Source organism: Anas acuta, chromosome 11 (genome assembly GCF_963932015.1).
Source record: "Anas acuta chromosome 11, bAnaAcu1.1, whole genome shotgun sequence".
NCBI lineage: Eukaryota > Metazoa > Chordata > Aves > Anseriformes > Anatidae > Anas > Anas acuta.
In genome coordinates, this window is record NC_088989.1 from 10,184,760 (window position 1) to 10,205,787 (window position 21,028).

The following is a 21,028-nucleotide window of genomic DNA, read 5'->3' on the forward strand; positions in this document are numbered from 1 at the left end:
AGTCACACATTCACAAAATGCAGCCCCCACATCAAAGAGCAACACAGATGAATTCCTCTTAGGCAGGAGTTAGAGGTATTCACTTCTAGGATTCATGTCTCCCTAACCAGATTTGCCCAGTCAAGCACCAAGACCACCAGCCCCGCATCTCTTACCCATCGGACTAACCTGGCTATCCAGTCCAAGCAACAGAAGCATAATAAAAAAAAGGATTGCCCAAAAGGTGGGCAGCGGCATCATGGACACAGCTTTGGGGTAAGCAATGAAGGCCAGGCCTGGACCTAGAGAAAGAGAAAATAGGAAAGGGGGAGGGGAAGGGAAGAGAAATAGTAAATACCAGCTCTTTGGTAAAGGTAGCCACCCTCAAATGCAGGAATGCCTGGTTCCGTTCAGATAAATCCAAACGCGGCTGGAAATACCAGAAGTGAAACAGTTTGGCTCTTTTATCTGAAAACGAAGCACGCATGACTACAGCAGAAACCACAGGCAAACCCCCGAGGCCATTGCTAACTGATCACCAGTTTTAACATCTGTCTCAAACATGCCAGTAATGGAGGTGGTCCTACACCTGCCCATGTGATACAGGATGGTTTTGGGGTAGGGGGAGAAGGGGTGACCCAGGGGAATGGCAGAATCCCACTGCTAGCCCACGCAGTCACGATGAAGATGATGATGATGAAACCCTTTTGCATGCAAGGAAGGGACTCTGCTCCAAAAGTTCCCTGGGATCTTCACTAAAGCAACCACTGCCTCTCTCTGGATGCAAACTCCAAACCCAGCAAGGCTTTTTTAGAGGGGGGGTTGCACTCCTGGAGATGGCTCCTTTCCTTCTGCAAACCCTCACTGCTGCCCTGAAGGCTAGTCCTAGTTATATCAGCTGTGGTCCCTGAATAAAAATAATAATAAAAATAATAATTAAAAAAGCCTCCTGCTGTTAGGAATTGCTGGTGTGTAAAATCTCTCTGTGTGAAATCTCTTCCCCACACTGGCACATCGTATGCCCCTATCCGGCCAGCCTACTTAAACCTGCCACAGTGACACTGAGTGTGGCCAACATCAGCCACAACTGCAGCAGTCTGGGACCACCAGTGGGCTGGGACCTGTAGCCTGGCTTTTCTGCTCTGGAAACAAAAGGTTTTGGGTGAGTGCTCATGGCTAGACTGGGTCCTGTGTGCGCTGTGGGCCGGATGGCTTCTCACTCATACCCACACACCCAGCACACGTGCAGAGCTCTCGCACGCTGACCTGCAAAGGCGCTGTGCCTGGAGCCAAGTGCTATCAGCTAGCGCTTCTGAGAGCTTCTAGCGAGAGAGAAGGAGCCCTCTCCAAGTGGGAGACAGGAACACGGGCAAGCTGGCATTTACGGCAGGCTCTCAAAGTGGCCGTAGAAATTTTGTGAATTTGAGGGCAGATTTAAATTCAGATTAAACCCGGGAATGCCTGGCTCAGCTATTTGTTTGCTTTAAGGAGCCTTGAGGATCGGCATTTTCCAGGATTTTGAAGTGGATTCAAGTAATTTTCAATGGGAAGAGGAATTATTTTTAAGTGCTGCAGTGCGGGGCCAAGAATCTCATCTCTGATCTTTACAGAAAAATCTCTAATGCTGCTCTTCCTACCTCCCACTTTTCCTTTCCAACAAGAAATATGGAAAAAGAAGCAAGAGAAAGAAGTAAAAAAAGATGATATTTTTTTTTCAAACTAAAGAAATCTTTAAGTCACTGAAAATATTTGAATAGAAATAAATACAAATTAGCCAACAATCGAGCAACTAATTTTATTTAAAATGAAACACAACTAAGATTTTATATGACAGAAGATACCAAAAATTGGTGAATGTCTCAAATTTGTGAGGGGTTTGCTTTTTCCCCCTGATTCAGTGGGTACAGTAGGTCCTCCCTCAGGGAGAACTGCTACCAGATGGCACTTGCCATCTGTGCAATTGATGAGACAGATGTAAAACTGCTCTCCTCAAAACTTGCTGCAATTCTCTATGCTTTGGCCACTGAAAGTGTCCTTGCACTGTGCTACTGTCAAGTAACAAGTGTCCTTCCTAATCCCTGTTCTAGCTTTGACTTTCCTTTGAAACTAAATGTTGAAATATAAAGAGAAAAAAGTCTATGTGAAAGCAAATGTTCCTGGCATCCCCTTGAATGAACAGAAATAATTTTAAATCATATTTAATTTGAAACTATGTGGCTCTGAAGGATGTTTTTCAAAAGTGAACGCTTGTGGCTGCTGATAAAAGCCAATTAGGACTGCCACGATCCCATCCCACTTGCTGCCTAGGCACGGCAGGGGATGCACCCCAGGAGCCGAAAACTGCAGAGGCAGAAGCTGGGCAGGGTATGAGGAAGGCCAAAGCACTGTAGGCAGGCCCTGCTTAAGCTAAAGTTGTTGCAAATGGGATTTTTAAAAAGGCAGATCTTCTGCTGTTTTAACACTGTTCATGTGGTAAAGTATTTCTTCCAGTCAAACAGAAATTCAGTGCAGATTAAATTGGACTCACTAGGACTTTTTTTGTGCCTACACTACTTTGCTTTCTCCCTTTAAAATTATTTTGGAAAAAAATCAAGTGCTATTTATTAGAAATCTGATTTCACTTGAAATTCAAATGGGATCTAATTTAACTCTTGTGTAAGCCTAGTAAAGCCAGTGGAAACCAGCAGGAGCTACCCCTTGCTGACTGGAGGGTGGCCCGGGAACATTATTAGAAGGCTGAATTTGGCACAGGTTAAAAAAAATGTGGCCATGAGATTCTTCTAGCAAATTTATTGATGTTCCCCTGGCTTGCAGGAGGGCACACAAGGGAATAACTAGTGTGACGCATAGATCAGGAGGGATTTAACTCTCTGGGCAGAGACAAAGGGAAGCAGTAGGCACTGGTCCTGGGGACAATCTCCTCTCCTCAGTCCTACGGCCAAGCAGCAGTGCTTTTGCTTGCCTTTATTCTGAACCAGGGGAGTGGTTTTGACTTTGTGTCATGAGAAAACAGAAAGAAAAGGCCAAAAAAAGAGGCTCAAACACCTGCTCGATGTCTGCGCTAAAAAATCAGCTCCTGCTGCTGGATTGGGCAGCACTGAGAGTTTTCTCCATGTCCCCACATGGGTTCCTCGGATGCCTGTCCCAGCAGGACCAAGTGGTCTGCAGTGGCTCTGCACTTGACCTCTGCTGAGGGAGGCAGTGAGGAAGGCCATGGGAAGTGGTTTGGATAATTTGGGTAATGCTTACTGTCAAGTAAAATTTAAAAAAAAAATCTAAAAATTTAGCCAAAGACCAGCCAATGATGATGGGCAACCCACTGAACTGCTGAGATGGTTGCAAAGTCTGGCCACTAGCAATAGGGCTTAAGTGAAATAAACTAGAAAATCTGAAGGAATTGACAACAAAATATGCAAGAAACTGAAAGCTAAGTGTGGAAGCTAATCAGTGCCCTCGTTGCCCCAGCTATGAAACTGGGATTATGATATCAATCTCCTTTGAAAAATACTTTTTCAGCTGTTAATGAAAAAATGCTATGTAAACACTAAATTCATTAGTTAATTTGCATTTAAACACTACTTAATAATGCAGTGTTACTATAAAATTGTTTAATTCTTAAAAATGCCAAGCAACAGGAACATAGTTGACTGTTTATCAGAGACGTAATTAATCAAAATTAGAATAAATATTGACCAGAAAAAAACAACACAATGTGTAAATACTTAAAAATGCTACTGTTGGAATTGATCCACCTAGATATGAAAAAATGGAGCTATTTATGATTCATTCAATGAGATTATTCCTTGCATCCTGTTTTCAAACAAAGCAATCAACGTCTGATCAAAATAAGCATTGTGGCCAAGAGCGTTAACTAATTGCACTTGTGAGAGGTATGCCAATTGCAGCCACCCAAGAATCCAGCGGTGCCACCAATGTCATTGGTTTTTCATTAGCCTTTGTGAAGTGAGATATTTTTCTTAAAGACTTAACTCCCAGAGTCATATGATTAGAAGTTATATATAGACTTTTCCTTTTTAAGAGCAAGTTCCCAGAGAAAAGCTTTGAAATAATATGCAGGTGAATTAAAATTGTTCAAAAAATCAGAAAGAAATGCCAAAAGTGCATTCAAATGACGTGATTATTATTTGAATCTCATTAGCCTTAAGACTGCCTAACAGCTTTTGAGGCCTGATTCATTTTTTTTGAGTGGTAATTCCCATCTAACCTGCCTGTTCTATGTGAAAATACATTGCTACACTTGCCCTCATGGACGAGACATCCACAAAAGAAAAATATCTATTCTGTCTGAGATGCATTCACATACTATGGGGATTTAGCCTTTTTCAGCTACATGTGCATAGCTGAACATGAATGGGAAGAACACTTCTGAAATAAGGGAATAATAAAAGTGTATATCCAGTTTCAAAATGGACTTCTTACAATTATAAAAACCTCATCCTGAAGCTACAGAGGACAAGTGCAGGACTGCAACAGCTAGAGTTACTGTGGATGAAATGGTCCACAGAGGCCAGGAGTTCTCTAGCTCCTCCACCTTTCAATGAGATTTAGGAATATATGCATGTATGTCCCTTCCAAAGGCCAAAATAATATTCCCACTGCAGCGCTCTGCTGTGAGCAAGCAAAACTAAGCTATAAAAAAATACATAAATACTGGCTATTTGCATTGAATGAAAATAAAGGTAGTGTGAGAAGAAGGGCGGAATAAATTTTCAAGTCATAGATAATGGACCCTAGATAATGGTGTGGTTATCATAACTCTGATCTCAACCCAAATGGATTAGCACACTATGAAATGTATTCACTGCCCTGTTAATCAAGAGAGAGTAAGTAATACAACCCCGCTAACCATCACTGCTCTAGATGAAAGCCCAAATCAACAATGTGCTTATTTTTCTGGAGATTATGGGAAATCTTGTTCTGTTTTTATTGCTTAGATGTTAGCTGATTGAGTCTGCAGAACTTTGCTCACACGCTAGGCGGCAGTGCCCACCACCACTGCCACCAATACCATCGTACCTGACTCTGCCACATCAGCAATGTTCACCCCTTGCTCTTGTGCCATGAAGCCCAGGACGGAAAAAATTGCGAAGCCAGACACAAAACTGGTACCACTGTTCAGGCATCCCAGCAGCAAACAGTCCCTAAGTCACACATATGTCATGGAGCAAGTTAATTAAAAAAAAATTAACCCATTGTCCCTACTTTATTTACATCATTTAGCTAAAACACTAAACCCCCTTGGATGGAAACTTGCCTATAGCAGTTGTATTTGTATTTGTTGTAGCTCCCCAGGGAAGTCATTGCTCCTAAGCAGATTGCATATGAGAAGAAGATTTGTGTCCCTGCATCTATCCAGACCTAAAGGGAAAAACAGAAAGACTGTTACTATCAGCATGGTTGCACTCCAGCACTCAAGACAAACACAGAGTTCAAACTATGCAATATCAACAAAACAATTGCTTCCATTGAGGGTGATAGCTACAGGATCAGGGAGGGAGGGAAAGAGAACATCACATTTGCAAATATGGCTTTCGAAGGGAAAAGAGAATTGTTAGCATCAAGAGCCCACAAGAACATCAATTCTTCAACAGTTCCTGTATTCCCTCCCCAGAGATGCTCAGTATTTCTAGTCCCTTAGTCACTCAGATGATCCTTCCTGTTGGCGCAACAATAACTGCTTCAGTGCAATAGGAAATGCAGGAGTATTTATAAAATTGTTCATTTCTGTTTTTGCTCATTTCAGTTGGAATCAGCTAACAGCCACTAAACTGAGGATGTGAACAGCCTAAGAAACACTTTCTTTTACTTAGTTTGTTTATTTTCTTAACTTTCTGGTTGTTTTTGTAACTGTTTAAATGCAAGATAAAGAGCCATAGGGGTGTGGGGAAAACAAGCAGAATACAATGCACTTTATAAGATGTGTATCTGACCTTGGTCTCATGATTCTTTCTCTTGATTATATTTTAAAAAAACATATACAGAATGAAATAACATTACACTATGAACTTCTAGCTTAGTAAAAACATAGAAAAGAAAGCAAAATGCATCCACTAAATTCCACCTGTTCACTTCTTTCTGCTAATGCAAGCTTGCTAACATCATTAGAAACCACCAAGGAATCTGAATAACCAAGAATCAAGACTGTAGACCCTCCTCCCTCCCACCATCACTTTCCAGCACCTTCCTGACTGGTATCTCCTTGGAGATGTTGCTTTTGCTAGACTGTAGGAGGGGGCCTGCCAGCTCACACAAATCTCCTTTATACTATCAGCTAATACTCTGGGCTTAGGGCTAATAGTAGATCGTAAAAGTGATAGAGTCCCATAAAATATGATGCATTCATAAAATATAATGTTTCCTATAAAGAGGGTATCATGTATAGAGGGCAAGATGAGAATAAACAAGGCTTCCACAATGTTTCTTTCAATTACACTTTTCCTACTTCAGTTATTTAGATACCAATGAATTTTTATTTTAAGCAAATACTCAGTAGTAAGAAATTGCAAAAAAAGATATTATTCTGTCTCACTGTGATCATTATTTCATTATTTTTAAGGATCCCTGTTGTTTTTTTTTTTTTGGTTGGTTGGTTTGCATTTCTCACATATCACTATTGGCTAAAGCAATGCTAGGCTGCTGAAATGTCCCATATTTGCACTCTGTGAACATGGACAGGAATCTTTACCTAATCATAGCCTATAAAGAAAGAGTAAGCCCATCTCCCACTACCCAAGGCTAAGCAAACTGTATTTCCTGCCCCTCCAAAAGCATTTGTTTCCACTTTAGCATGGGTTGTAATTTTTCTATTATTTCATTCACTTCTTTCCCAATCTCCTCCTACTGAGGAGTGGGAACTTGGTGACACTGGTACTCACAGTTGTTGTTTGTTGTTCCATCTGTGAAGCTCACGTTTCTCTCCTTTGAAACTAAAGACTATCCTCATTAAAAAAATGCATCTCCCTTACCTTACCAACAAGAAAGCTGAGATTGTATAACAGGATAGAGTCTACAGCCTCAGAATCCTTTGACACAAAAAAAAATACACACGCATACACACACATACATACACGTGAAAAGATGCATTAACACATATAACAGTGACCTTCTCAAGCAGATCTCTGGAAAATATAACCCAGCATTAATATTCATGCTATATTTGGACCTCTAAAGACCGTGGAAAAAATCTGTTGCCATTACATCACCACCATCACCCTCCACCATCCCCCTTTGTACAGGAAATCATCCCGCTCCCCACTCCTGGTTCCGTACCTGTGGGTCAGCTAACCGTGACATATCAGGATAAAGATAAAACTTGATGCCTTCTGCAGCTCCAGGCAGGGTCACACCACGGATGAGCAGAACAAGGAGCATGACGAATGGGAATGTGGCAGTGATGTACACTACCTGGAAACACAAAGAAATTGTACGTTTAGTCTGTGGCAGTCAGTGCTACACCTCCAGAATCAAAAGAGATCCAGTGACAGTAATTCAAAGCCCACTCATTCCTAAAAGGGACCTGACCTGACTTTCTGTGCCTTGGGAGCTATGCTGAATTTAATGGCTTCTCCCACCTGCAGTTTTTCCCTTGGTTCCTACTGAGCCAAAGCAGTGTATTGCTTTAGGCATGGAGAAAATGCAGGTTTGTTCATTCATCCTGACGCCCTCTGGGATTTTATATCTCACAATGTTCACTAAAAATTCTGTCTTTACCCTATTTGTTCTCCTCACACTGCAAGTGCACCTTGCCTGTGAAGCTGAAGAGATTCCCTGGCTGAAGGTGTCTGAAGCATCACCTCATTCTTTATTTGAACCTCAAAACTGCAAAGTAGTTTGTAAGCCTATCTGCAAACAGTGCTGGGACTTTCCCAGTACCCACCCTGGGACAGCCAGAAATTCTGCTGCATGGGGAGGGGTCATCAATGTGGGGACTACTTCTGTTTTTCTTCAGCTGTGGCACTCTGCATCTAACTTTCCACCTTGCTACCACCCCTACAGGCAATTTCATGAGGGACCTCATTCAGAGATGAAGGTAATTTGGTCCATGCTCCCGCATCTCCCTTCCCATCAGCTTGAGCACATTAAGCACTTCAGGTTGGCATCAGCCTCAACAGTGGTAATTTCCAGTCCCATAACTTTATTCTTGCCCTTGTTGCCTATTCAGCAACATCATTATTGTAAACTAAGGATCTATTCATCCAGTTTTGAGAATATGTCTTCATTATCTTTAACCTCTATTCCCTCTTTCTTTGAATAACAGTCTGCTTCTTTTCTTCTTGTTATCTTCTCATTCATTTGATGAAAGAGTCCTTTGCTTTAATCTCTAGCATGAGGGCTGATTTAGTTCACATTTGGACAGTTCTATCTTTAGACTTACACTTTTTGACCTCTAACATCTTGTTTTCTTTGCTCATCAGTGCTTCTCTCATTTTTTATATAACCGCTGTGTTACAGTCAGGATCCACTACAGTCCAAGAAAGGACTTTTTTCATGGAGTCAGATGATCACCCCAGGTAATTACAGTTTGCTGCCTTGAGTTAAAATGTATTTTTGTTTTCCAGAATTTGTTTAGCTACAGCAAAGCTCCCGGGATGCACCATTTTTCTTTTTAAGTGTGTCCTCTGAGAGTAACCAGGAGAACTCAAAGCCTGCATTGCCATAATAATTCATGGAGCCAGACTGATTCTGTAAAATGAAAGGTAACCTTTTTATATAGGCCCTTTTTAATCGTCCCTTTGAAATCTTTCTATATTTTCCACTCACAAATAATATGCATTACACATCAGCCCAGTTTCACCAAAAAATGATGAATAAAAGGGGGTATTCTGTGCCTTCTAATTTCTTAATATAATCCAGGCCTATGATAAATCAGAGTTCCTTACAAGAAAAATATGCCCATACGTATTCACAAGGGTACGCAGCATTTACAAACTGGCCTTTGCCCTCCAGGTAAGGATTCTTGTGTAACACCGGAGGAATTTTTTGAGATCAAGCAAATTATTCAAAGCATAAGCACAACTATTATTTTTCTTCATGATTCTGTGTTTATTTGTCCAACATGCTACTACGAGATTTAAAAACTGTCTTTTTTTTTTTTTCCTGCTCTCCAAAAAGCCATTAACACACTCGAAAGCAGGGAAGTGCTATAAACAATGATCTACTAAAGTAAACTAGACTTCTCAAATAATTCAAGCCCTCCATTAGAGTTTACAGTTTACTTTTGTTTGACCCCAAAGTTAATGGAGTCAACCAGAGATTTTCCAATGGTTTTGCTGGGCTTTGGCTCCACACCCTATGAGCTCAGACCCCGTGGAAAGGAGGCAGTGAATTCCTACTGCCCGCCTTGCCTTACAGAAAGACTTTAACTGCTTTTAACAGACCTGTTTTCAACCTGTTACATTCACCGCAACCTGAAAAAAACGTGCCATGAGGAACTTGGAAAATCTGTCAGAGGCACCTTAACCTTTACTGAGCAGAAACCAGGCTCACAAAACTAGTGCAGCAATGTGTGCTTCCACTCTGCTTTGGTGGGAGATTCATTGTGTTCACCTTTCCTACGCGACTTACACCACCACCTCATCGGGTCACATCAATCAGTGGGAACAGAGAAGCAAACATTTTTGTCAACGTATACTTTAGAGGTGTGGGAGCTTTTCTTTGGGGCAGAACTGGCGGGAATCCAGAATAAGGCACCAGCATGATTTTAACGAGGCTCCATGATAAAATCACAGAAAGCAAGATAGGAACGACAGTAAAACAAGTAGTTTAGTCAATAGTGGAACTAATGAGGACTGGTTTCCTGAAGAGTTTTGTCTCCTGGTTGATTCTGCAGCATATAACAAGGTAAAACTGCTAAATGGTGCTTTTTCTCCAGCTGAGGCGTTCACATTTGCTCTCTCCTCCTGACTTCTCTGGGGTCTAGTAAAAGATGAGTTCACACTCTGGCTTTCTCTCAGCTGGGACACTAACGAAGTTGCTCCCTCCTACTTAGCTGACCAGAAACTGCGGAACTTCCTATCTTGAGGCCTGTCTATCTCTGTTAGATTTACCTGAAACACTGCCCCAACCAACAGGTTTGAAAGTTAAGAGAGACACATATGCAATGGCTTCAAAAGCCTTTTTTCATGAAGCTAGGTTTAAAAGCACTACTGCATGCAAGGGGATAACATCATGCTTGAAATTGTTTAGTGACTTGCCAAGATGTGCTATAATTTGTTTCTTGTGGTGGTGTAAGATGAGGTTCAGGAATGATTTCACTGTTATCCTTTGGAGAAAAATATGACTCTAAATAGCACATGGTAAACCTAAATCAAAAAAAAATAAATATCCAGGATCTCTGTTAAGGACAGAGTTTCTAAACAAGTACCTAAGTTTAGTCTTCTAAGTCTGCGCAGAACACTTCAGTAAGTGAGTGGCATTTCAAAAATGCTATGCATCCAGCATCTTCCACTGACTTAAACATCCCTACCACAGCTATGTTAACATCCACCCCGTAACGCTGAGAATGAACTTGGCTGGTGTGAGAGCACGAGCAGAGAGTGTAGAGCACTACACTTTGTTAGCCTAAGCCCTTCCAAGATCATTACATGCACCAGTGGGATGCTCGTCCTCAGAGAGGCAAAGTGGTACTCAAAACATGCTAGGATCTGCTTCTTGATGCCATTCCAGTAAGGGCTACTTGACTCACAGGCATTTTGGGCACTGACAATGACTTTCCAAAGGGAGATGATCAGAGCAAAAATACATATTTTTTGGAAGAAAATTAAGAATATCTTTAAGAACAGCATTTCTTAGTATTCCTGACATCTGCTAACTAGAATGATCAAAAAAAAGGTAAAAAGCACTTACTTTCCCAGTGGATTTGACTCCTTTCCAAATGCAGAAGAAGCATATCACCCAGACGAGGAGGAGACACAGTGCTAGATCCCACTTGATAATACCAATATCTTCAATTCCTGAGGACAAGCTCAGTACATTGCGCCTGAGTATACAAAAGAAAACAAAACAAGAGAGAGATGCATGAGCAGAGTTAATGCTGAGCCTCGCTGTGATGTCTGAGAGTACGGGACGGTACCCTAAGGGGCAGCAGACATGTGGATAGATCCCAGCCCTCTGAACACTCAAAGTGCTGCTGCTTTTGCATTGATACCTTTAAAGATGTGAGACAAACTTGCCCTGGCATTGCCATGATGGAACCCCAGCTCCACCACAGATGTGTGATTAGCCTGTGTCCAGGTTTCTTCTTCTTTTCAGTTCATCACTGTGACTGCCACGAGGAGGGCAGAGAAGCAGCAGCACGGGGAAGCTGAGCAGCTTCGCAGCACGGAGCTGGAGCAGTTACCCCATCACCACCCCGTGGCCCCGCACACAAACGCTGCCCATCCACGCTCAGCACCCTCGCCACTAGGGCCTTGTTAAGCCAGCACAAGGAATTTGGTAACCTATTCTGTCACTTAGGTTAATAAATACAAAGTGATTCCTTTCGTAAGATGGGTCTCAAGAGAGCATCTAAATGCTATGTGTTCCTGAGAAGAAAATTTGTTAAGGTTTCTCTCTTTTGGTCATTGCCATGGGTCATCATTAAAGTCTGATTTAAAACTGTTTTGTTTTTTTTTAACTTTCCTGCAACATAAACTGTCCTCACACACCAGACATATCTCGTCATACCTGCTACTTATTTTATTTGTTTATATGAAAGAGCAAACTTAGTCCTCTGAAAAAAAACCTACTCAAATCTGAAGTCTTTCTGCAAGGTTTTTGCAGTCAAGAAGAATCTTGACCTCAATCATGACAGAAATTCCTTGGCCCACGACTAGATACATTAACTTGCTACCTAACGTTGTTAAGTAAATATTGTTTTCAGACAACTATTAAAATCTGCAATTCTCCTTCACCAAAGACACAGCAGTCTGCAGAACTGTACCAGGATGAGGCTCACAAGCGTGGTCTGCACAGCTCCATATGTGCATCCAGCACAAGACAAAGCACTGTGGTTTGTTTTTCCCCTGAATTAATTAAAGTGTTTTTTTTTTTTTCTTTTTTTTCTTTTTTTTTTCAGCTACCAAGGAAATAATAGTGAATGGAATCACTGTTGGAAAATTTGCAATTAGTTTTTGGAAAAAAACCTGAACTGACCAGTTTAATAGGACTCAAACCTTCATCCATCTGTTTTTGTGTCTCTGTTTGCCAAATTCACTCAGATTACCTGTGTGAATGTGTTCTCACATCAAATGCTTTATTCTCTCTGAACGTGTGTGCACTTTGTTATGGAAAAGGACTAATGGCACCAGACAGGGTAAGTCTGCCCTAATCAGCAGAGCTATTCAACAGTTACGAAAAACCCTTCAGTAATGAATATTTGGCATAAAGTTGCAGTCCTGGTTCACCTGAGCCTAAGGAAATCAGGGAAAAACCTGCTGTGCGTATACAAAAGAAGAAAATACACTTGTAAGACAAACATCAGCTGTAACCTTCTGTGACTTTTTAAAAAATAAATGGCCATTTTCCCATCTATGAGGCAAATTCAAATGTAAAAAGGAGCCTATAGAGCTAGTTCTCAGGAAGCAATGAATAATTAACTGCAAATACATTTTGGAATAAGGATATCTACAAATGCATTCAGATAAGATTTTGTTGCTTTTTATTAGGGAACTAAAATCAAAAGGTCATCTCACCTAGAGTATGGCCAGCAGTCCTGTCCAGCTTTCTCAGCGGGCAGCCCAGTGGGTTACTGAGAGCCAGTTATGGTGCTGCTCTGTGGTGTGGCAGCACTAAATGGCATGCTGGCTTTCTCTGTCTTGGGTTATCTTGTCTTACAGAGGCCAAATACCTTAAGAAATCTGTTCAGAATTACCAGTGGGGCCTGGATAATTATTATTTTTTTTTTTTCATGAAATTTAAACTGACATATTTTTGCAGCAGAAGTGCTCAATCTGGATTTGTGATACCCTGAAAATTCAAGTTTGGGAAGGAGCAGGAGCTGGGCTGTGCTGATAGCTCTTCAATTTTGTTACCCAGCCTACCTCTGCTCAGATTTAGCCACGCTCGCTCAACTAACTTCACGCCATTTCTGCATGAAATTGTTGCCAATTATAATTTATAGTTATGATGCTGTCACTGTCAGTCATGTATAATCAATGGGGCAACAGGCTGGGGCCAAGTTCGTTGCAGCCATGAATTCTCGAACCTTGTTCATACACTAGTATGTTTTAGGGATGTGCAATATGGAAATGTAATAGGAGCCGTAACTGGCTCTAGAACATAAACAAAAATAAAATGAGGAGAGTTATGCAATCCTTGAAGGATATTCCAGCTCATTAATTATGTGAATGCAGACAGGACCTTTCATACCAGGAAAAGCAAAGCACCCTTTCACGCTGGACAGACAAGAATAACTAATGCTGAAGCAGGGAGAATATCAAACGGTTTTTAAAATTCTCAATTTGCCCCAAAGGCAGAGACAGCTGCCCTAGATTTTGTTTAGTTTTTGTGTTGCTCCCTTCAGGATTACATGCCATTAGCATGTGATGGTCTTTCTTGGGATTTGGACGAATAAAGTCTGCTGATTACCCAATATTTATAAACACTTGGCCAGCACCAGACAATCAGAGGTTTTGTTCAACCATAATTACCCCATAACACTTATCCTTTATGTATTAATACGTGTGTAAGCCTTTAAGGTTTGGGGCTTTAAAATGAAGTCTTCAGAAATAAGACCTGAAGCATGTGATACCAAGAGGTAAGTCCCTGATACAAAGCCAGATTTGCTTAACCCCCTTTTATTGCTGCTCAGGCAAGCATGTGATTTGCACAGAACATTAATTCAAATGAACTGAAATGTCAGGCTGTACTATATGTCCAGCCAGGCTGAGAAGGACACGTGTTTTTCAACACGAAGAGTTTTAATGCATCAATGTGGTCAATTATATCTCTGCAGAGTTAGCCTTACAAAGCAGTAGTGATGAGGATACTCCATAAATCTCCCACAATAAAAATGGCATTGGGTTTCAGAAACCAAATACTCAACCCCCTGAATTAAATTGGAATTAATTGTGCCACAAAGCAGATGGATATCTTCAGTTAAAGGCTATTTATTGACCTGTCCTTTCGATGAGGGTAGCTGGCTGGCTGGCAGCTGGCATTGTCTATGACAGCAAAGTACTCATAAAGTTCTTGAGATTATTTTTAATTTCAGGACGATAAAGAAGAGCAGCATGGCTGGGGAAAAACTGCTTGTGCCATGTAAAATCTACGTTACTTTAATTACAGCACTGCTGCATGATCTCTGTCCCTACGTTAAGACACCAATGGTTGTTTATGCAGAGAGAACAGCTATTTTTAATACTTCTCTAAGTGCCATGAGTCCTGATGGCAGCTTGGTCTGTTAAGGACAGCTCAGTCGTGATGAAACAGTGAGCTATGGACAGTATGTCTGTATTAGTAGTAGTATGGAGCCAAACTCCTCCCTGGCATGAATCCAGGGAAGAGTTAAGTTCACGATGTTTAAAACTGCTATTTGAGGACAAAAGTTAAAGTGGCTGCAAAGTGCAAGGAGAGCTGCCTCCATGAGTGCTAATGGCTGAGCAACCTTTGCTCTGACTGTGCTAAAGAAACAGTGAGGGGACACGAATTTATGGAAGATGGAGGGAAGGGGAAAGTGTTGTGAGGACCAAGGATTTCTCCTCCAGCCTCGGGAACCTCCAGTCTGACTCTACACATAAGGCTGTGCCTACAGGAGGATTTGGTTCAGCTTGCAGAGGATTTTTGAGGACAGAAACTTGATTTAGATAGAAGAAACGTAACTAAAAACTCCACACCAAATGTGCTCCCCAACCCACAAACAGGCTGCCCTGGCACAAGGCCCTCCATCATGTATCTGCTGTGTGGTTACCCAGACCTTTAGACACCCTACCAAAGCAGCTCTCATTTGGATTCAGGCCCTCAGTCTCAAAGTCATTGTGGGAGAGTCCAAAGGAGTGCGAACTGCTTCCTCCTCTACCATAAATTGCCTTCAAGTTCCCCAAAATACCCCAATCTTTTCCAACTTACTCCATACTTAACAAGGGAGGAAATCACCTGGGAAATTATCAGTTGCTCAGCATGGAAACACAGTGCTTGTGGCATGGTGAAAACAACTGCTCTTACAACCTGCACCCCGTCACTCACACTGGTCACCAGTGCATTTCCACAAACAGCTCATCCGAGATCTTTCTGCACATTGTATTTTGGCTCTTGTGATACAAATTTTAGCCCAGTTCATAATAACTTTTTCTAAACCTAACACATGCCAAATATCTTTGGCATGAACATAATTCCTGCTGGGACTATTGGCTGAAGCTGCTTTTTAAAAATAGAGAAGTAGGTACAAGTTGATCAGGGAACCAGACTGGACTTTAAACATGCTGAAAGTCTGGTTGGTTAGAAACTTATTCTACATGTAATTGACCATTGCTTCAAGCCAAGAAATAAAAAAGATCTTCCTCCTAAGCTATATGCAGATCCTTTGGATTTAAGCTCTCCTATAGGTGCCTTACTCTCCTGCTATGTTTTGACAACTACATAAACACACAGAGATTCGAGGTTATGCCTGTTCAGAAATAGGTTATGCAATATAATTCTAAACTTGAAAAATAAATGGTAATAAGAAGCTTAACCCTGACAAAATCCAGACAATCTAGTAAAACAGAATATCCTCTGAGACTGCAGAGGAAAATGATGTAACAAAGATGACCTGAGAAACCTACAATACAGGACAATGTTCAACACCTCTGTCAGTTTTATTGATGAGGTCAATGCCTTGCCTCTTTGTCAAACTGATAAGAGAGATGTTAGCAGCTTCACAAAGTGCATTGCAAATGACAACAGCTGGGGAAGAGGCAGCCACAGAAGTGGTGATTTATCACTGTTTCTATTGTAAATCCCTACTAAAAAAGGAACAAGATTTCCTCCAAACCAGAAACTGCACAGGGTTTTTAGGTTTCCCTGTACTCTCTAGGCTGAATGCAGTTATACATCTAATGACTTCCTCCACTGCTCCCAGACTTACATGCCTGTCTCAGGATGGGCAAGAACTGATAGCAAAGGGTGGTGAAACAAGCGACACCTGGAGCGATTTTCATCTCCTATCTAACATTCCTCATGGGACTTCTGCAAAATCTCAGGCATGACCTTCAGCATACCTCCAAAGCATCCCAGGGGTGCCATGAAGATGGGGGTACTTACTCCCAGAACTCCGTGACAGGAGAGGTGAAGTTAGTGGCATTCAGTGATATCCAGAGTGTTTTGTTCTTCCTGAGAGTGTCTTCCACGCAGGTTGGCGTGTTCCACTTCTGGTGGCAGTGTGCCCACGGCAGGACACTCTGGAACGACTGGAACAGGTAGTAGAGTCCCCAGGCCAGGATCACAATGTAGTACACGTTCAGAAGGGACACAATCACTATGGAAGCATAACCAATTCCTGGAGAGGGGAAGAAAAAAGAAATATGCACAGACGTGACAGCCACTCTTTCTTAGGATGCCTTGTGATTTCAAGTATCTGGTGCCATTGCTGTTTCCTGCCATGTTGTGGACTTGCATCCCACTCTACCACATATCTGTTGGATACTGAACTCAATTCCATCACCCATAAGCACAGCCCTGCCACTGCCTTTGACTAGTACTGGCGTTCAAGTTTGAGCTTCAGGCTACAGCTTGCTGGGACTGAAGGGGAGGGCTGCCCAACTTTACTCTAACAAGGGTATTTCAGGCTTTATTAGAAGGAGGTCAAGGCATCACACTTTGCTTATTTGGGAGCTACACCATCTCACACCTTGGGTACCTGCTTGGGCAACCCCACTCTCGACGCACTGTCCCCCCACGCAGCTTCCCTGGAGGCAGCTTGGCTGCACCACTCATGCTTATCGACAGGTTCGGCTCTGTGTACGTGAAAAAAAGGACAACTCTTGAATGTGTTAAAAAGGAAAATTCCAGAGCTATCAACATAAAAGCTGCTGTTTCTGCCCCAATTTCACTTGTGCAAAGGAAGCATGATATTTGTAGCTGTTATGGTTAATTAGATCAATGTTTAACTCTGCTATCAATATTTGACGATAAAAAATGTTCCCTGTTTGTTTTTAAAAGCAGGGTTACGGGCAGATAAGGCTGAGTCCTATACAATTTAGGGAGGTGGTGGAATGCTGTTCCGGTGGAGGCTTTAATTAAATACCACAACTGTATCTCTCCTGCCTAGGCAGTTATGCCCCACTGGCAGATCCATGCTACATGGAGCTAAGTCAGAAACAGTCACTATTTTTGTAAATACAAAATGAAAGGACTCTGGAAAGTCTCATTTTCTGAAAATCTTTTAGTATATAAAATGTTAATGTCCAAAATGTTTATGTAGTTCGCTATTTAGGAATAACAGGGGGGAAAAAAAAAGTTTTCCTTCAAAAACATTGAGCAGACTCTCAAGGGGATGAAAAGCCCATGAGGTTCCCTTTAACATCATTCTGATGGCTACCCTAGCACTTGCCTCATATTTTACAGTTTGAAACCTTACTGTAACAGGAGTCATTACCACCAGCGATTATCTTTATGACAGGTGAAAACAACCAGAGCAAGTGGTATTTATTCTATGCAGCTGCATTTCATTCAGGGTATACAGTTAGTCACATTATTAGAGTGACAATTTCTCTTTATGGATGCCTGGGAGATTGCTATTTAAACAAGGAACATTCTTTCCTCCTCCTCCAAAGAAAAGGTTTCACGAAAGTGGGAGGAGGAGGAAGAAAATGGAACTAAAGCAGCATAATTACATCAAGTTCAGTAGCGTTCTGAGTATTAGGTGGGAGTGTGAACCCTGGAGAAAACCCCTCCTGCTGCCTGGGGTGATGTAAGGGGAGAGAGAAATCTGTAACAGCCATAGTGGCAGAGCTAGAGACATTTCAGTAAGAAATCCTCACCCTTTCCAAATGGGATTTGTAAAAGAAGAGTGCCCCACTATTTAATGCAAATATTCCTTATAGTTTTGTCTGTATTATCAGGCTGTTGAGGGTAATCTAAACACAAGGCAGCGTCCTCAGTAATGTTGCTAACCTGTCCATGATGTTTCATTCTGGTTAACTTTCAGAGTGGCATACACATAATTGCTGTGAGTTTTGAGTAACTTTTTGCTGGCAAAGGCCCTTGAGTAACAGGAGACAAACACGACCGTTTGCCAGCACCAACTCAGTTATGAGGAAAGTCCCGTTCCTAAATTCTACACAAAATACTGTGCAGGTTTTGGTTATATCAGTCATAAATGGATGACGTCAGTGATAAGCTTTCATATGGCAGAAGTATTTTGATTTCCTGACCAGAATAATATTTTGAAGATGGTTTCTGAAAAAGGCATGTAAAAGGCTCTAGCCTTCCAAAACAACAGATTCTCTAGTACCTATGAACCAAATGTGCAGTTGCCTTTTTAAGGCATAAAATGCAATTTCTTTCTTGCTTATTGACAGCTCTGCCAGTTAACAAGATGATAGCATCAAAATCAATACCTCACTTTGTCCTTCAGACTCTCTGACTTCTACTTTTCCAGGAAACAATATTATACTTTCAATTACTACAGCAAATAGCTGAATGAATAGGTATAAGGGACATTGCACTACTGTTACCAGGTTTACAGAGGTGTCTTTAAGCAGTAAGGGACAACGAAAAGTACTAACCAGTGAAAATAGGGCAGATCTTTTCCCAGCATGTAATTCCACCTTCAGAGGTATACTGTCCTAGCACCACCTCCAGGAAAAACACGGGAAGACCTCCCCCAAACAGGAAAATGAAATAAGGTATAAGAAATGCACCTGTTGAGAGACATAATAGTAGAAAATTGAGATGAAGTGAGTGGCTCTACACAGGATAGTTTTGAAAACTTGTTATCAGACATACCGAAACAAAGAAACATATATGCTACTTTAATATCAGTATTTAATAATCTTAATTTGGAGGTACTTTTTCTCATATTCAAACACTGTAAGTGAAGTGGATGTACACAAATGAAAGGGCATTGTCTTACCTTTTTAAGATGAAAATCTGCAATAACAATGGGGTTAGGCACACAATAATTTCACGTGACTGAGAATGCTTTTATTCTGAAATCTAACAGAAACCATTGTTTGATGTTTTGTCTTATTATTAACTTAGAGTAACTCCCTTACTTCGAGTTACTCCGGTTTTGCAGTGCATGACTTAGGCTACTGGTCTATAATAACAGCATATCTTTTGGTTAAAACTCAGACTCAATTAGACCAGAATAAAAGAACATAAAAGATTCAGTAGTATAAAATTTTAAATTGCTGTTGTTGTTTTTCCATAGCTAAGTTTTAACAGAAGCTATTAAGTAATAAAATAATCTCTCCCAAATACTGGTGAAAAATGCAGAAAACAGGTTTTTCATTTCTTTTTTAAAAAACAGAAGGAAGGCGCTGGAAACAGTAAGTATGAGGCAGAGAAACTGATTCATGAGAAAGAAATAAAGACTCACCTCCGCCATTTTTGTAGCAGAGATACGGGAACCGCCAGACATTGCCTAAACCAATAAATCCACCAGCCACGGACAGCAGAAAGTCAATCTTGCTCGCCCACTTCTCCCGCTGGGGCGGCTTTCCTTCTGCCTCGTCCTCAGGCCGTGTCCCCGGGCTCTTGCCAGGGGAAGGTTTGAGGATGTCCTTGTGGAAATCTTTCAAACACTGAAGCTTTTCCTTTGTTGCCATATTTCTGCTTTCTGCATTAAAAAAAAAAAAAAAAAAAAAAGTGGGTTTATTAAACGGTCTTTACTGGTAAAGCTCTCTAACACTGCAAGAACTACTTAACAAAACTCAGTTCCATAAAAGACAGTGCTGTTTATCAAACTCAGATATGAAAATACATCTGCTGCCTTCGCTGACCAGGGTGGACAAACCACCATGGGACTCTGTGGTCACCTCCTTGCTGTCAGTGCAATGCAGGGGACAGCAAGGACTTGGTGCTGCTGCCTACCTGCTGGCCACAGGCAAAAGGTGAGTGAGACTGCACGCTGTGTCGGTGAGAGGGCTTACTGAGCCCTGACTCTATTACAGATTCTATCTGCAACTCAGGTAAATGTCTCAGGCTGTTTCCATGCCCATAACAAGGTACAAATCACTGCGTCTGATTCCTTCTCAAGAGTTGAAGTGAAATACAGCAGAACAGTACATCGCACATTTTCAGATAAAACCATTTTCGTCTGTTTCCCAACAACTATGAGCCATCCTGCATCATTTATTGCCTGCGATTTCCTTTCCCTGTGGTATTATAAACCTTTCAGAAAACTGTACATTCATAAAAACTGGAATGGAAAGTCATTTGTCCTAATCAACCTGCAGCAGCTGAAGGAATCTTTTCAGTTTATTCCATTTTCATAACAGTACTGTTTTCCCTTGACATCAATAAATGGACAAAAATAAACCTTTAGATTCAATTATTGCACCTCTGCAATTGTACAGTTTGCCATGAATGATTGCTCCTTAGTTAATTAAAAATCCAGTGGCATAAGTCACCTGATGCAAAACCCAAACCACATTAAACCATACCTTGCTTTATAATATATATATAATGTACAAAAAAACATAGACTGTGTAAAATAATAACAGCTAGGATTATTACATCTAACAAGTGTCTTTTTATGTGGATTGCCTAATGAAAACAATTTAGGAACAGTGAGTAATCTTTATGTTAAAGCAGAATTCAGACATATAAAGCTAATTAATTCCCCATATAACTCAAGTGACTTTAGCTGGATCTAACCAGTTATTTTTGCATGGTATTTTGATGCTGAAACGCATGTGAAATTTTCACCAGATCCAGGCAAACCAACAAGTTTATTCCAGACCACAGCCATTCCCGGCTTGTACATGTCATTATGGGTGCAGTCATAAAAAATCATGCCTCAGATTATCCCAGTTGATAGCTGCAAGCCTCCTACCTCCTTGCTGGTTTTGATCTCTAACCTGATTTAGCTCGTGGCAGTGACCTGAAACCTGAGTTGACATTAGCT

The 21,028-nt window shown here is 41.2% G+C and overlaps 1 protein-coding gene across 12 annotated transcripts in view; it reads right to left on the bottom strand.

Annotated features, from left to right (window-relative positions):
- Positions 1-21,028, bottom strand: part of SLC6A6 (solute carrier family 6 member 6) — a 57,213-nt gene that overhangs the window by 13,550 nt on the left and 22,635 nt on the right. For all 12 annotated transcript variants that reach the window (XR_011100172.1, XM_068694258.1, XM_068694255.1 and 9 more), the window contains 8 exons: positions 19,499-19,738; positions 18,684-18,818; positions 16,219-16,453; positions 10,846-10,978; positions 7,270-7,404; positions 5,255-5,358; positions 5,017-5,141; positions 169-281 (listed from right to left, as the gene is read on the bottom strand). Coding sequence is in view for 11 of the 12 variants with exons in the window: in XM_068694252.1 (XP_068550353.1) it covers positions 169-281; positions 5,017-5,141; positions 5,255-5,358; positions 7,270-7,404; positions 10,846-10,978; positions 16,219-16,453; positions 18,684-18,818; positions 19,499-19,738 (1,220 nt within the window). In the remaining variant the exon portion in view is untranslated. The remainder of the gene's footprint in view (positions 1-168; positions 282-5,016; positions 5,142-5,254; positions 5,359-7,269; positions 7,405-10,845; positions 10,979-16,218; positions 16,454-18,683; positions 18,819-19,498; positions 19,739-21,028) is intronic.